This window comes from Stenella coeruleoalba, assembly GCF_951394435.1.
Source record: "Stenella coeruleoalba genome assembly, chromosome: 1".
In the NCBI taxonomy this organism is placed as follows: Eukaryota; Metazoa; Chordata; class Mammalia; order Artiodactyla; family Delphinidae; genus Stenella; species Stenella coeruleoalba.
In genome coordinates, this window is record NC_137169.1 from 174358190 (window position 1) to 174373381 (window position 15192).

General features: G+C 44.3%; 1 protein-coding gene across 1 annotated transcript in view; it reads right to left on the bottom strand.

The window, feature by feature from the left end:
• Window positions 1–14697, bottom strand: part of LAMC2 (laminin subunit gamma 2) — a gene marked incomplete at both ends in the record, with an annotated part of 60157 nt that extends 45460 nt beyond the window's left edge. Inside the window, one exon of the mRNA XM_079923107.1 lies at window positions 14619–14697. Within this exon, the coding sequence (XP_079779233.1) occupies window positions 14619–14697 (79 nt within the window). The remainder of the gene's footprint in view (window positions 1–14618) is intronic.
• Window positions 14698–15192: the final 495 nt, after the last annotated feature.

Sequence of the window (15192 nt, forward strand, 5' to 3'; positions counted from 1 at the left end):
GGAGTTTTCATGCGAATTGGAGGAAAAGAAAATAAACAAGTCAACTAGTATAGGGAGAATATGTGGATAGCAATATTTGTTAAGGAGAAATACATAAAGCAGTGAAAGGAAATAGGTAGCTGGAGGTGGGTAAAGTGAGTAGGAAGGGAGGGTTGAAAAGCGCCATATGCTGCTTTACTATTTTATCTCTACTTTGATATCTGTCTGTTCATGATCTTTGGCTATTTGTCTATCAGGCACGATGTTTTCAACTGTAAAGCAATTATACTCCAATAAAGATGTAAAAAAAAAAATAGCCTGTGAAAAACCATAATGGAAATAAATAAATAAATATATATATATATATATATATATATATATATATATATACACACACATATAACTGAGTCACTTTGCTGTACCGTAGAAATTAACACAACACTGTAAATCAAGTATACTTCAATAGATTTTAAAAAAAATAAATTATCATGAATTATTTCTATAACAAATGTATCAAACTATTCACCTGTCATTTTGTTGCAGATTTTCCTTTCCCTCTCTGGATAAATCCCCTTTCTCTCCAAAGGACCTCACTGATAGATTTTGTTTAACTGATTCTTCCTCCTTTTTTTCCTTCCTTCTGTTCTCAATGAGATGTACATTTATTTCATTCATTTTGGACACTGGGACTTCGTGAGCCAGTGAGATTTCTTTCTTTTTTTATTTTATTTTTATTTTTGGCTGTGTTGGGTCTTCATTGCTGCACGCGGGCTTTCTCTAGTGGCGGCGAGCCGGGGCTACTCTTCATGGTGGTGTGCGGGCTTCTCATTGTAGCAGCTTCTCTTGCTGTGGAGCACGGGCTCTAGGTGAGCGAGCCTCAGCAGTTGTGACTCGCGGGCTCTAGAGTGCAAGCTCAGTAGTTGTGGCGCACGGGCTTAGCTGCTCCACGGCATGTGGGATTTTCCCAGACCAGGGCTCAAACCTGTGTCCCCTGCATTGGCAGGTGGATTCTTAACCACTGTGCTACCAGGGAAGCCCTGAGCCGGCAAGATTTCTATAGCCCTGAGCCAGCAAGATTTCAATAAAGGGAGTTGTAATGTTTTATTTCGTCAAATAAGACATTAAATATATACTTATTTGGCATTTACTGGGCTTTGTCATATATTCATCACGTTACCCTTGTTTTCCTCACTTCACCATGGACAGGCACGGGTCCAGGACCTGGCATGAAGCTATCACTGTACCAGAAAATATAGAAACAGATCAGACTCAGACCCTGAATAGACCTGAAGCCTTACAGGGTCTAGGAATTAAAAGCAGCAGGATCTTTCTCCCTGTTTCACTGAACTCTGTATCATAGGAGCCAGGTCCTACCCACTACTCTTACTTGACTATTCATTTGTATGGTACTCTTTCCAAATTAGGGACATCTCTTCAAGGTTTTGTCTTATCCTCTCTCCACTCCCTCACTCTCCTTCATTAAATCCTTGCCCTGTCAGCGGGGATGATCTCCACAGCTAAAGGAGCGAGATTCATCAAGTTCACCTCAAGCCCTGCAGAAACCGAATCCTTTTACTGATTTTCATGTATTTCTTTCAGTCTAGTAAAGCTTGGGCGGTAATTGTGTCTGACTCCAATGTATACTGCTTCTTTGGCACTTAAGCATTTATTATCATAATAACTATAATAGCATACCATCACCGACCCTCAAGGTGCTTCTTAGAAAAGACTGCGGGGCAGCCAGACACAGGCCGATCTGCCCACCACCACCCACGCTCGCCACCAGCAGGAAGATCCAGGAGTTGGAAACTCTACAAACAATGCAGCAACATGTGTGGACTGCTTCAGGCTCACCTAACACTCCCACCCTCGCTCAAACACACCACTCTAACGGGTCAGGACAGGAAGCTCCGGGGCAAAGGCTGTTTCCAAGCTGTATCCTTCGGAGAATGAAAGGAAACTGAAAATATTTCCTAGGGTTGTGCTCGGGGCAAGGTCTTGGTATGATCAGCATCGGTGGCTGCAGTTCATCAAGACCTCATTTTAAATTCCCCAGAGGAAACATTACAAGCAATTACGAGAACACTTCAACAATCTGGCATTCGTATGGTCAATTGTGTACAAGCAGGTCCTCTTTCTATTGTTCTACATGTAGAAAAGCACAGCTCTGCTTTTCACCAAGCTGATCTAATTTCCACCTTCGTGTGATGGAACGTCAATGTTTTTAGTGTTCTAACAGTAACGACAAAATTTCAAATCCAAACTCCTCTCAGAAACCCTGAAGGTTTGGCCCTGCTGACCTCTCCAACTGGACCTCGGTCCTCTTTCTAGCTCTTGTTCACTGCACTCCAACACATAGACCCTCGCACCCACGAATCCCGGGACGCACCAAGCTCTTTCCCTCCTCGGGCCTTTAGGCTCGCTGTTTTCTTTGCCTGGGCGCTCCCTGCTCACACCCTCCCTAAATGTTAGGAACGAAAATTAGATGGTGTTCGGTCTCTACTGATAACCCTTTAAGAGCGTCTCCCTCTGGATGCCCACAGGTCTTCATCCCCACCTCTCTCTTGGCACTTATCACTTTAGAGCCTGAGTCATCACTATTTGTGTACATGACTTACTTCCTCTATAGCATTTCTCACTTTTGTACCCCATGGTACCTAGTACAGGGCTTGAGACTGTAACTGGTGGATAAATGGCTGGCTGGAAGGATTGGTTAGCTAGAAGGATAGATGGAAGAACGGACAGAAGGAGGAAAGAAGGGAGGGAGGGAGGACGGGAGGGAGGGAGGACGGAAGGAAGGAAAGAAGGAAGGAAAGCAGGCAGTCTGACTCTAAGAAAAGCCAAACAAGAACTGGAACTTACAGAAATCTCCCAGGACCCTAGGGACCCAATATGAAATTTTCTCAACACAATACATAAAGTTTTCATTGTCTACATATATGGTATTCAGTGTAAAATAACTAATGTCTGTACCCAAAAAAATACATGGTGAGATGAGAACAGAAAGAATTGTGAGAGGGATGTGATACTTTTGTTAGAAGGAGTTGTCTGAGACTTTCGGGTTGCTGCTCTCACCGGATGAACTATTTCTGTGCCAGGACTGCCTGTCCTCTGTGTGTGAGCCCGGGGCTGCCATCTCAAAGGGCAGCACGCCTAGGGCTGCGCGGGAGGAGGGGCGAGGGGAGGAGGCAGGCGTGAGACCATGAGATCAGTTTGCCGTGATCAGGCAGCCTTGACAGGTAGTGTACTTGGCTGCTGTGTGGGACTATCTCAGGAGCTAGGAATCTGATCATCATGTTTGAACCTGACAGCGTGTGCTGGCTGCCGTTACGTTGAGCTTTGCTGTTCTTGCCGCCATGTCAGCTGCTCAGTGCACTAATACTGATTTAGTGAAACAGCAGCGAGTTGATAATAAGTTGCCCGTAATCTCCTGTGGACGAGTCCACGTAGAAACCACTTAGAAACAGTGCTCAATTCTCTTCCTTATTTAGGGGAAAGGTGTTCCATTTCTGGTATTTTGTGCCCTGCATCCCCTTTCTGAGACATTGAATGTTTTTCTCTCTCCTTCCTTTTTGAAACTCTTCCCTTGGATACTACGATGCTGTCCTGTACTGTACTTCCCCCTGGCTTATGACCCTCACCCCCTGCGCCATCCAAGCCTTTGCGGGATCCTCTCCTTGCCCCAACTCGAAGTGTTGGTGCTCCTCAAGGCTCAGTCCTGAATCTCCATGCCTCTCACTGAAGAACTCTCTCATCCAAACCAAGGGCTTCAATAACCACGACGGGTATTGACATACCAAGATACTTCCCCGGCCCAGAATTCATTCTCAACTCTAGACCCTGATGCCCAGTCATCCACTTTACATTTCCAGCTGATTGTCTCAAAAGCTGTTTACACAAAACATGTTTAAAACCAAACTTGTGATTGTCAGCCCTTCAAGTCAGAAAGCTGGGAACTATCCTTCTAGGGTCTCCATCTTTCTCGCTTGCCTCTATTCTATTCAACTTCCAACTTTATTGACATAACTGTCTACATAGCTCAAGTCCACCCAACTCTATCTCCACTACGGCCACTCTACACCAAACCCCAGCCACCGCTTGCCTGCGGATCCCCCGCAACTTCTCTTGCCTCCCTCCGCTCAGTAGTCAGAAAAACCTTTCCAAATACAAATTTTACCAATACCTCCCTGCTTCAAATTCTCTGACGCCTTTCCTTTACTTTTAGGATAAAGACCAGAACTCCTTAACATTGCCTACAAAGACTTTCACGGCCTAATCCTATCTACTTTTCCAGCCTAATTTCACAAAACACTCCCCACTGGGACCTCCTCATCTCTCTGCCATTCATTTCACTTATATTTCATTTTAGGTCTTGACTTCCTCTGTTTCTTAAAATTCTTGCTGCAGAGGACAAGCGTCATGGTGGGGAGATGTGGATTGGGGCTACCCAACCTCAACCATTCTCTTACCTTTGGTTTGTTCAAAGAAGTTATGCTAAAAATTCAATGTTAATTTATTATTATTTAGATCTCATTCCCTTCCTCTGAGTCAAAGAACTGGCCTCATGTACACTGACAACCTTTTCTGCTCAAAGATAGCAAACTTCCCCTCCAGGAAGTCAGCTACAATGAGGCCCTTCATTAGGAAGTCCAAATGTAAATAACTAGATAGAAAATGGTGACTAAAAGTAAAGGTGAGAATAGTATACTCAAAAAAAACCTGACAGATGCTCATTTTCAGAAGAAAAGCAATTGTTGAAATTACCTCCAAATCAGAGATACTCAGGATGACAAGATGAGTATTTTTCTTAAATTATAATAAAAAGATGAAAATGCTCATACTTTTTAAGATTTAAAACCTCCTCCATGGGATTTTTCTTTCCAAAGCTTAATATGTTTCTCAGCTTGGGTAAATAATTTTTTTTTTTTTCCTGTGGTACGCGGGCCTCTCACTGCTGTGGCCTCTCCCGCCGCGGAGCACAGGCTCCAGATGCGCAGGCTCAGCGGCCATGGCTCACGGGCCCAGCTGCTCCACGGCATGTGGGATCTTCCCGGACCGGGGCACGAACCCGTGTCCCCTGCATCGGCAGGCGGACTCTCAACCACTGCGCCACCAGGGAAGCCCAAGGGGGCCACTCTTCATCACGGTGAGCGGGCCTCTCACTATTGCGGTCTCTCTTGTTGCAGAGCACAGGCTCCAGACACGCAGGCTCAGCAGCCATGGCTCACGGGCCCAGTTGCTCCGCGGCATGTGGGATCCTCCCGGACCGGGGCACGTACCCGCGTCCCCTGCATCGGCAGGCGGACTCCCAACCACTGCGCCACCAGGGAAGCCCCTGGGTAAATAATTTAAAACAAAATCTGAACATTTCATCATTTAAAGTGATCTAGAATTTTATGGTTTGATGTGTGACTGCTTCCAGTTTCAGATTCTTCAGGTCTGTCACAATATGTTTTCTAAATAGAATAAGAAAACTGAAATGGCACGTTCCTCGCTAAGAGTTTTTTAACTGAATTCCTTTCTCTGCCTCACATTTTTCACAGCTGTCTTTTAGGGCAGCACAGCCAGGACCACCGGTGCCCTATCCTGCCTGATGGTTTGTTTCCCTGGACATGTAAATGTCCAAGCATTGCAAGTTAGCCTGCGACGTGAAGTGCTCTAAGGAGAGGAACAACAGAGGTCAGTGTTCTAATCGCATGGGCAATTTTGAAGGCTAGAACACGGACAAATCTTTTCAACTCTAAGTCATCAAGAGTCAATGAAACTCAGATCACCACATTTTCCTTTTGAATGACTATGGCTTAAAAGCCATCACCTATTTTCATCAAGAGTTCATAGCACATTTTATTATAACCTAGACTTAGAAATGGCACACGTGGACTGTGGATGACTCAGCCTGGTGGGGACTAGACCAGGAGACCACACCTGGAGATGTCTTCCCTAACACCCCACCGGGGCCCAGGCAGACAGTGGGGAGAGGGAAAGAAGCCCCAGTTAACAGAGAGGTTGGGGATGCCAATTTTTGTCTGAGTAGCAAAGGTGAGAGGGAAGAGAAGGTTAGGACACAAGGGACACAGGAGAGGCTCCCTTCTCTTACACCCGGCGTCTTTAAGGGCTCGACTCCAAGACAGCTGGTGTCAGCTACAGGGTGTGATCGCGGTGAGGATTCTATCACCGCATGTAACCCTACACCCTTCTGACCACAGAAACTACTGTAGAAATTTCTATATCTCCATGAGATCATCTGTAAAGAAAAGCATCCCAATACAGAAAGCACATCTGACTGTTAATCAAAGAGCATAGTGTTCTTTGAGCACTTGCTACATGGCCCAGGAAAAGGTGTCATATGCCCCTTTAAGAAGCAGCTGAAGTAAAGGACATTAGAGAGTCCAGGACAGCTAGAGGTGGCCCCTGAAGCAATGAGGACCAAAAGGAAAGAAATCATGTATGACGAGTCTGAATAAAGAAAAGTTTAAAAGGCAATTCTGATTTGTCCTGAAATGCTTTTCGGAGTATACATTAAATGTGGTTTTTCAATTGCTTCAATTTGTGTTTTGTTGGCTCCTTAAAAAAAAAGTTACCTAATGATTCTTCCTCTTTAAGCCTTTCACTGCTTTTATGAACAAGACATTTTTGTACAAGGAGACTAGCCACAGATTTTTTGCTATCACTACATTCCTTCACAAAGACACACACATTTAGGTATGTGCGTGCTTACCACGCACCTCTAGAGTTCTTAGTTTTGCCAAAAGAACGTGGTAATCCATGTACATTACAATGTTGGAAAAAGTATGGAATGCATTTATAAGACCTTCCTTAAAGATTCATTGCTGAAAAAAGATCCATTTGAAAATAATAAATTAAAATTGTATTGCTTAAAGACAGAAGAATGAATTAAATGGTCTTTAGGAGCCCAGCCATTTTCATCTAACCATAAAGAGAAGTAACAAATATTCTAAGAAGAGTTTGGACCATGAAGCCTCCAGCAGGGAGTGGGAGCAACGTGTCCTGCATCCCAGTCGGACAAATGGGCTGCTGCTCTGCTGTCATTTCCCACGCTAGGTCATCTGTGGCCTGGGTTCTGTCCCCTCAGACCTCAGCACATGAAGACCCCCTCCTACCACGTCCCACGTACAATGCCCTGGATGAGGCAAGAGCGGCAGCTTTGGGATGCTGTTGGATCCGCTGCTCTCACAAAGTAGACCAGCCTATTGAAATGAGAAATTATCTTTAAACATTAGGAGTTTCCTTTATTCAAGAGCAAAACGGGCAGTGATTTGAAAGAGCAGTAAATATGTATGAAGCTTAATGGTCAATGCTCTGGCCGTGAAACTGAAAGACTTCAAAATATACACCAATAGTCTCCAGCAGAGAGAGAAAATACCTCTGGACACAACGATGCTTAAATAAATTCAGGGGTTTCCCTGGTGGCGCAGTGGTTAAGAATCTGCCTGACAATGCAGGGGACACGGGTTCGAGCTCTGGTCTGGGAAGATCCCACATGCCATGGAGCAACTAAACTTGTGCACCACAGCTACTGAGCCCATGAGCCACAACTACTGAAGCCCGTGTGCCTAGAGTCCATGCTCCGCAACAAGAGAAGCCACCGCAATGAGAAGCCTGTGCACCGCAACGAAGAGTAGCCCCCGCTCACCGCAACTAGAGAAAGACCGCACACAGCAACAAAGCCCAACAGAGCCATAAATAAATAAATAAATAAATAAATAAATTCAAAACATTGACAGGTGAAGCAGAAAGGCTTATTGCTGTCCCTCAACTGTCCTGAGCCACTTGGTCAATTCCAAGCTGTGTGATGATCCATAAACAGAGTTGAACAAAGAGAAGAGGAAACTTGGTAGTCTGAAATCTGTTCTCTTATCAGGGCCCCAGGGACTGGAGTTTGTGCTTGGTTCTAACCTGCTGTTCGCTGACAGTTTTAAAGGAAAGGCCACTCTATTGACTCACACAAATAGAGATGTCTGAAGAGATGTCCCATCTAGAAGCATAAGGGATGTTCTTATAATACATCAAGATTCCATCAGGTCTGAAAATTGATTTCAATGAAAATTCTTTAAAAGAATGAGAAACAAGCCAAGGGGATATCTTGTTAAAGAAAATTAAACTAGCAATTGAAATCTGATCCTGTTATTAACTGCCTGGCTCTGGTCAAGGCAATCATTTTCCTGTGCCTCAATTTTCCAGTCTATAAATGAGGGTCATGCATGCCGGAGCCCAGCTCTGTTATAACCAACCATGAGAATTTGGACAGTTGCTTTGCCTCTCTGAGTGTCATTTTCCTTAACTATAAAAGGAGAAGCTCCTGTAGAGAACCCTTAAGGGCCATTCTCATTTAGTTCCATGATGTTGTAATAAGAGAAGAAAGTGGTGAAACATGCAAAGCTTTTTGTAAGAAACACCCCATATAAGTGCAGCTGAAGATTTCATCATTTTTCTAATGTTTAAGTTAGTGTGGGAAATTATTTGGTTGCCGTTTAATTTTTTTTTTAGAATATGAATATCCATATTCACACGGTGAATTAAAAATAAAACCTGGAAAAGAAACAGTTGGGTTTCTGTAAGTGGTCAACAAGCCTGAAGAAGTCCAGGATATGTGTATATTTGCCCAATTGATCTCCACCTTCCTCTGATACTGCAGGAGTCCTCACATGATCAATGTTAGAGAAAGAACCAGTCTTTTCTCCTTTCATGACATAAGGAAGCACATGTTAGTTGGGGAGGCACATATACAGACATACAGTCACCCAGAGACACAGAAGAGACTCAGCTTTTGGGTTTGGGTGTGATTCAAAGATTACATCATGTACCTGGGGGTTATATTAGAACACAGCCCAGTAATGATTCAGTAATCTGCTAGGTCTAATTTGTGACTAAATTAGAGTATTCCAGAATCTATGGAGCTCCTATTTCTACACTGGTCTGTAATAGATGGTTCAAATCTTGTCCTTGCAAATTTCTCTAGGAAAAAAAAAATGTCAATATAGTTGAGCCAGTAAGAACTTAAATGGGAAAAATATTCCCAGGATGGCCTCAACATCTTAATTTCATGCTCCTGACTTTCCCATAAACACTGATCACAAATCAACATTCATCCTCAGCTTCTTGGATCAGTGGAGCTAAACCAGTGGCTGCCCCCAGTTCAGGGCACTCACAATTTAAGCTTACATAGGAATCTCCAGCTTACACTCCAACCCAATTCTATACTCCCATTTACTATACATACTAGAATATAAGGTGAATATAAGGCCACATTTAAGTCTTTTCAAAATCTCTCATATTACATGAGAGCAGTTCGTTATATAATACTTTAAAAATAAAGTATAATTTGGGGAAGCCATGTTAACCTGAAATGACCTCAATCAATGCTTTAGGTATTTATTAGCAAGAAGGAGGCCAAGCTATCAAACATAATTCTCATAATTGTTCATCATCCCACAGTTGTGGGTGCTGAAAGCCGCCATAAGTAAGACTTTCAAGATGATTATGCTGTGACGATCACAGTGTGTGCTTCGGGATAATTTTAAAATCTTTTTCATGTTCTGAAATGGTGTACTTTCCAGCGACAGCAGCAAAAGCAAACTCGATAGAGCTGTGTCTCAAGTCACCTGGTCTGAAGTAGAGAAAAAACTGCATTAAAGTGGCTTTAGGAATATTAAAGATGGAATTTGAATATAATTACTACATGAAATGTAAGTGAACAAATGAATACTTCTAAGTTATTATTTTACAGATTATGTGACTTTAAATATGTTTGTAAAACTAATTTACTAAGTTAAATGGAAAGAGACACACGACCACTGCATCTATATTGCTCAATGTTTCATACTCAAGTTAGCCAAACTGGGAATTCCCTGGCGGTCCAGTGGTTAAGATTCCCTGCTTGCACTGCAGAGGGCATGGGTTTGATCCCTGGTCTGGGAACTGAGATCCTGCGTGCCGTGCAGTGTGGCAAAAGAAAAAAAGGTTAACCAACCCCTTTCTTTTTTTTTTGATGGTGTGAGAGGGAGATCTTCCCATTGAGAAGCGAGAGATCATCTTATGTCAGGGTCATCTTATACATGGGCATGTTCTAGAGAGTAACAGATGTGTTTAATCTATATGTGCTGAGGTCTGGCTGACAAAAGGCAAAATGATATGAAACCCAATCTTGAAATTCCAATCTGCTTTGGGTTCCTTGTCAGGAATTCCATTTGTTTCATTGGGCAAAACTTAGGGTTCATTTCAGCCTGAGCCAAAGGGCTCCTCATCACCTTTCCTGGACTAATGAAAGGAGCCTCTTCCAAAACTTTACCACTTAAAACACAAAAGGCATTATACTGACATTCAGCACTGGCAGAGCAGTTAGTTATATAACAATAATATCGAACACAGTGAGTGTTTACTAGGCACTGTGCAAAATGCTTTACATATAATAATCACCATCATTTATTACCCTCATCTCAGAGATGAGGAAACCGAGTAACACGTGAGGTAGCTTACCTCAATCCCTTAAGTGGTAAAGGACAGTGCTAGGATTTGAACCCAGGCAGTCTTACTACAGAGCCTGCACCCCTACACATGATGCTGTACCACTTCAACAATTTAATAACAGAATCTAGGAGAGTGTAAACCTTTCCAGGGGTCCTTTCCACTCTCCACAGCACTTCTTTTCTAGCATCAGGACATGGGAGAAACTAAATTAGTGATTTAAATAATCTTCGATTCTGAGCTCACCATTCTCGAACAATTGCTTCAAAACTTACCTGGTGAGGCTTCCCTGGTGGCGCAGTGGTTGAGAGTCCGCCTGCCGATGCAGGGGACACAGGTTTGTGCCCCGGTCCGGGAAGATCCCGCATGCCGCGGAGCGGCTGGGCCCGTGAGCCATGGCCGCTGAGCCTGCGCGTCTGGAGCCTGTGCTCCGCAACAGTGAGAGACCCACGTACCGCAAAAAAAAAAAAAGAAAAACCTATCTGGCTGAATCCAACACTGTCTCTTAGTCCTCACTCTTTGTGTATTCATATTTCTACCTCTGAGTACCATTTATGACTCCTACATTGGGGAAACTCTTCCTTGGGCTAACAAAACTCTCCTCTTTCCTGATTCTCCTCTAGCCTCAATGCCCCTTCCTCCTGTTCTCCTTCACTGTCCTTCCATCTCCTTGGGAGCTCCTTTGGGCTCCCAACTTTATGTTGTTTGAATTTCTTCTAAATTTCAAAATCATAGCTCCAGCTGTTCACTGGACATCCCCACTTGCATCTCAAATACAACAGATCCCCACAGAAACTCACTTCCTTCACTTCATCCATTGCCCAGCCTCGTTCCCAAATCTGATCGTCTCTATAGTCCTCATTTCCTTTAACGGCATCACTGTCTAACCAACTACACAAGCCTGAAGCCTCGGACCCATCTTGGACTCTTCCTCATTTCTCACAATTTTCCCTTACTATTATCCCTAACACACGCACACACTCATTGGATCACCAAATTCTTCCAATTTTACCTTCTAAATGTCTCTGTGATCTGTTTCCTCTTTACTATTCCACCACCATGAGGTAAGCCCTCATCATCTCTCATTTGGATTATTGCAATGGCCGTTTGTTTGCCTCTCCTAGCTCAACTCCATCCTCTAAGCCCTTAAGTGAGTGATCTTTTAAACATGAATCTGACCACACCCACCCCACTTACAAAACATCTGCAACCGCAACCCTTCTTTGCCTACAGGGTACCAACCTAATGGCACAGACTGGTACGTAAGGCTCTCCACCACCAGATTCTTGGCTACATTTCTAGTCTCATTCCTATCTCCCTTCTCCAGTCGCACCTCCCCAAGTGAACTATGATCCAGACCATTGGAGCTACACCTACATTCACACCAACTGTGAACTCCTGAAGGGGAGTCTCTATCTTTCTTAATGACCTCTAAGCATCTGAGTTCACTATATCAGGCTTTGGCATCAGACTTTTTTTTTTAATTAATTTATTTTATTTATTCAGTTCTGGCTGCATTGGGTCTTTGTTGCTGCGCGCGGGCTTTCTCTAGTTGCGGCTAGCGGGGGCTACTCTTCATTGTGGTGCACGGGCTTCTCACTGCGGTGGCTTCTGTTGTGGTGGAGCACAGGCTCTAGGAGTGCGGACTTCAGTAGTTGTGGCACGTGGGCTCAGTAGTTGTGGCGCGTGGGCTTAATTGCTCTGTGGCATGTGAGATCTTCCCAGACCAGGGCTTGAACCCATGTCCCCTGCGTTGGCAGGTGGATTCTTAACCACTGCGCCACCAGGGAAGCCCAGCATCAGACCTTTTGAAGAAACGTGGTTCTAGGCATTTTAAGGCACTTTACAGTAACATCTCATCCTTTCAACAGACCTGCAAGGATACACAGCACTACGGCCTCCACTTAACAGGAAAAGAGCAGACTCCAAGCAGCTGAGGAACCTGAATGGTTACGAATAAGGGACTAGTAAGTGAATCAGCCAAATTTTGAAGCCAGGTCAGGCTGACTCTAAAACCTGTGCTTTAGCTGAGACCAACTCTGATTATATCTAACACCATAATTTCACCTGCACGGGAACACCCAGGAAGAAATATCACTGCTTTAGGCTCGCAGAGGTGCACAGATGCAGGTCGCTTCGGGAGGTGGCAAGCACCATACTTTCGGTCCAACTCCCACCACATCACAGCATCCCATAAATGGGAAAGCATGTGTGCTCTAGCCTAACACAAATTGTTCACATTCTCATTGAGCCCCAAATGAAGCCCTTTGAGGAGGCAGCCTAGTTTTTTAAGTGGCCTGTCTTTAAGGAAGGGGAAAGTCTGGAAATGAGCTTAAACACTGCTTCTGACTTAATGATGTAGATGGAATACTCAGAGCTTGTCCATCCTTGAGAAGTTAGAGTCCAAACTCTGTCCTCCTGAGTCTGATTTTATTAAACAGTTTATTAAACAGTTATTTTATTAAACAATTCATCACCCTACATATTTGTTTCTGTTATCTAATGCTAACACACACACATACACTCAGCTACAGCCAAAAAAGGAAATTGCTTCAATAGTTACTCATTATATAAAACATATGTAACTTGTTCCCTTATTACTTTTTTTTTTTTTTTTTTTTTTTTGCGGTACGCGGGCGTCTCACTGTTGTGACCTCTCCCGTTGCGGAGCACAGGCTCCGGACGCGCAGGCTCAGGGGCCATGGCTCACGGGCCCAGCCGCTCCGCGGCACGTGGGATCTTCCCGGACCGGGGCACGAACCCGTGTCCCCTGCATCAGCAGGCAGACTCTCAACCACTGTGCCACCAGGGAAGCCCCCCTTGTTAATTCTATAATGTGGTCCCTAATGTTCCAGTCTAAGAACCACTGGATCAAGTGCCAGTAGTTGTTTATGTAGCTTTTGCAAATCCATTTCCATATTTTCTTTTTTTAAACCAAGGAATTCTAGTAGTTGATCCATAAGCAGTTCCTCTGAATTCTAATAGTCAAAGACTGTTCTTACTTTTAGGATGTTTCTCACTAGGTTAAAGTTATTTATTCTGAGGGATTCTAACCCACATGAACATTTTCATAAGTCGTTTTTAAATGGTAGTCAAGGATGATGGGTTGTAAGATAATTCCAATATTATCTTAGGAAAAAAACAAAAGACTATCAAATGCATTCAAACACATGCTAAAACATTCATGCCATTCAAATACAATTCAGGCAGCATCACCCAGACTGCAAAGTAATAATCGAAATATCTAAGATAATTCCATGTACCCATGAACCTGGTCTCATGTTCACACATGCACATGTGTGAAGATGGCTCTTGGACCTATTGAGATAGTTATTGAAATGCCATCGGATACAAGAAGCAAAAATAAACCTGAGAATTTGGGGTCATTACACAGGCAAATATCATTGGTAAAACTAAGTGACCACTAAGTAAAACTTAAGGAAAACACCCTTTATGTGTTGTCATAGCTGACACACGCATACAGGAAACCGTTGTTAGGTGCCCAGAAAGTTTTGTTTATAGGAGTTGAACTTCTCATGAAGTGACAGCTACTGGTGCCCTAGATAAGATCAAATGACCTATGACATAGGTACCCAATAAATGCCTGTTGAATGAATATTATGTGAAAATACTATAAAAAGTAATGTTATGCAAAAGTAAAGCATTGTTAAGACTCTTAACTCATTTTCCATCCCAAAGAAACGGGAATACCAGAAGGATGACTGAAGAGATTCCTTTTCAATCTTTGTGGGGTTCACAGTCACAGAAAGCATTCTCACCAAAATCCCATCAGTGAAAACACACATTGGGAATAGAATTTATATACCAACGTGTTTTGCTCTTACTGATCAAACAGAAGCCCTTTGATCAAAAAAGCAACCAAGAAGGAACAATTTTAAAGCCAGGAAAACCCTGGTTTGGCACGACCTATTGGCTTCCTATTTTAAAATCAGACAGCTTTATATAGTATTAGTAAATAATATATATTATTGTAAACAGATCTCTGGAGGAGCCCCAGATGGGGCGGGAGGAGGGAGCTCTAAAGAGATTCTCACAAAGTGGGGCTCCTCGGAGGTGAGTGCAGCCATCACGGTCTGCAGGGAAAGGCCAGTCCCCAGCCCAGGGCTGCGCCGTTCCTCCTGGAAGGGACTCACCTGGCGTCCTGGAGTTGGCCCGGGCCGCAGGCAGGAGGAGCGAGAAGCAGAGGCAGCAGCTCAGCCAGAGCGCAGGCATGGCCGGGCCGGGCCGCGCGATCAGCCGCTGCAGGGGTGCTGCCCTGCGCCTCGCGGCTGGGAGCTTTCGCTCTGCGCTCCTCTGTGCCTTCCTTTTCCTTGATCAGGTGGTTTTATCGACTCTTCTACCTGACTCAGTCCTGACAGGAAGAGAGCGTGTGTTTCAGGGTGTGACTCACCTGTGAATAAGGAGAACCCAGCCCTCGGGAAGCAAACACGCAGCACACACGCAGCTGTAGAAGCGCTCACCCCAGCTGCCAGGCTCCCCCCTCGCCGCAAGAAGGGCGCACACCTGACCTGGGCCGAGGGTGTGGTGCAGAGGCCTCAGCCCAGGGATCCTTCTGGAGGAATGTGCCGGATCCCCTGAGCCCTCCTTCTCTCCCAGGGTGATCCAGGGCAGAATTCGGAGGTAGCTAGCAGCCTGCCCCTTCCTCAAACTGGGAGGCCCAGTCTCAGGAGTGCAAATTCAGAAATAAATCAGCAGCTGTGATCAGCT